The sequence below is a fragment of the Phytophthora infestans genome, genomic scaffold, assembly GCF_000142945.1.
Source record: "Phytophthora infestans T30-4 supercont1.1 genomic scaffold, whole genome shotgun sequence".
Taxonomy (NCBI): domain Eukaryota; phylum Oomycota; class Peronosporomycetes; order Peronosporales; family Peronosporaceae; genus Phytophthora; species Phytophthora infestans.
In genome coordinates this window covers 788,924-790,450 of record NW_003303758.1, presented here as the reverse complement: position 1 = coordinate 790,450, position 1,527 = coordinate 788,924, and the positions used below count along the sequence as shown (strand labels likewise).

The following is a 1,527-nucleotide window of genomic DNA, read 5'->3' as shown; positions in this document are numbered from 1 at the left end:
TTGCTTGACCTGGTGGTGTATTTCATTGAAATCGTGATTACGCTACGTGCATGTGTCCTGTGGGTCTACTTGCTGCCGAAATGCATCTGTAAAAGTAGCGAAATAAGCTTGCTCCTCTACTACTGTAGAAACGCTTCAATGATGGACGATTTGTCTGCAGCGGCCGTATCAAGTTGATTCGCGGCTTCAATTATCGTCATTGCGTCTAGTTCATCGTAGCTTAGACCCGTCATCTCGTGAAATTTGCGGATCCGAAAGTCGCGTGCCGTCCTCAGCACCGTGACCCCATCTGGAGAATCTACAGAGTCCTCGTCGATGATGTTGGCAGCCATCTCCGAGTCCGAGGTCATGCTACGACGATTCCAGTTTGCTGAGCTGACTGTCACAAAAACGTCGTCGATGATCACGAGTTTTGTGTGGATGTAGAGATTCAAGCTACTCTTCGTGGTGTAGATCTGAAACTTGTTTGGATACAGCTTCTGTATAGGAGCGATCATGTCGAACAAATACTTCTCGTATCCACCCGACTTCACATCCAACCTGGTCGCTGCACAACCACAATGAGTCGCTGGAGTGTCGGCATCACTTTTAAAACCGCATCGAGTAGCTCTGGTACGAGGATGAAATACTGATCTTCAATGTAGATAAAGTTCTTTGCGTTCTTGAGCGCCTTAATGAGTGCTTGAAACAGCGTGTTCTCCCCCTGGGGTGCGAACTCGTCGTAGTGTTTATACTGACAGATGAACGTTCGCACAATCTGGACGTTCTGCGACCCAAACTCGAATTCGTCTTGCTGCTCGTATAGTTAACACCTTGGTTCCGGACGTCGTAACTAACGACATCCATTTTTTTTTGTGTCGTAACTTACGACATAGCGCAAAGTTTATTAGCAAATGGCTCGGAAATGATTTTTCAATACTTTAATCAAGTATGATGCAACATATAAGCTGCAAGAGGTTTTTCAGGAACGAAAACAAAACCAGGTCAGGGGATGGGGATCAGGTGGAAGGTGAATCCTTGACCGCTCATTCGAGATTTTGCTGGATGACACGGAAGCGCTCCAGTCGCCGCGAGAAACCTGCCGCCCTAGCTGTCGCCGCACACGACGTTGACTTTGGGCTCTTATGGCGACAGCTCAAGGCGGTGGGGTGGACGTCCAAGCGGCCGAGAGGACTGCAGACAGAGTGGACATACACAAGTCCGCAGAGAGCTCACGTCTTCATAGGTGAGCGTGCGGTTGTCGATTACGCCTTCCAGTCGGGATTGTTGGCTGAGGAAGACGCGGTAGCGGATGCTGGTAAAGATGGTCAGGGGGGTAGAGATGATCAAGCCCCAGAGGAAGTCGGGAGCGATACACGGCATGATAATGCAGGAACTGATTTAGAAAACGGCATTACACCCTCCCAAATTGACACAAGTGCTCTGCTCTCGCAAAGTACTGTCGCCCTCTATTAGGTCCTCCCGGACTCGGTGGTTGAGCTTTCGCCATATAAGGGTATGAGAGCATTTGATCTCTCCCCGAGGATC

The 1,527-nt window shown here is 49.3% G+C and overlaps 1 protein-coding gene across 1 annotated transcript; it reads right to left on the bottom strand.

Annotated features, from left to right (window-relative positions):
* Window positions 1–119: 119 nt before the first annotated feature.
* On the bottom strand, window positions 120–1,362 carry PITG_00107 (uncharacterized protein; the record flags this gene model as incomplete). The annotated part of the gene is made up of 3 exons (XM_002908689.1): window positions 120–527; window positions 596–766; window positions 1,216–1,362. 3 exons carry the CDS (start codon window positions 1,360–1,362, stop codon window positions 120–122), a joined length of 726 nt encoding a protein of 241 aa, XP_002908735.1.
* Window positions 1,363–1,527: the final 165 nt, after the last annotated feature.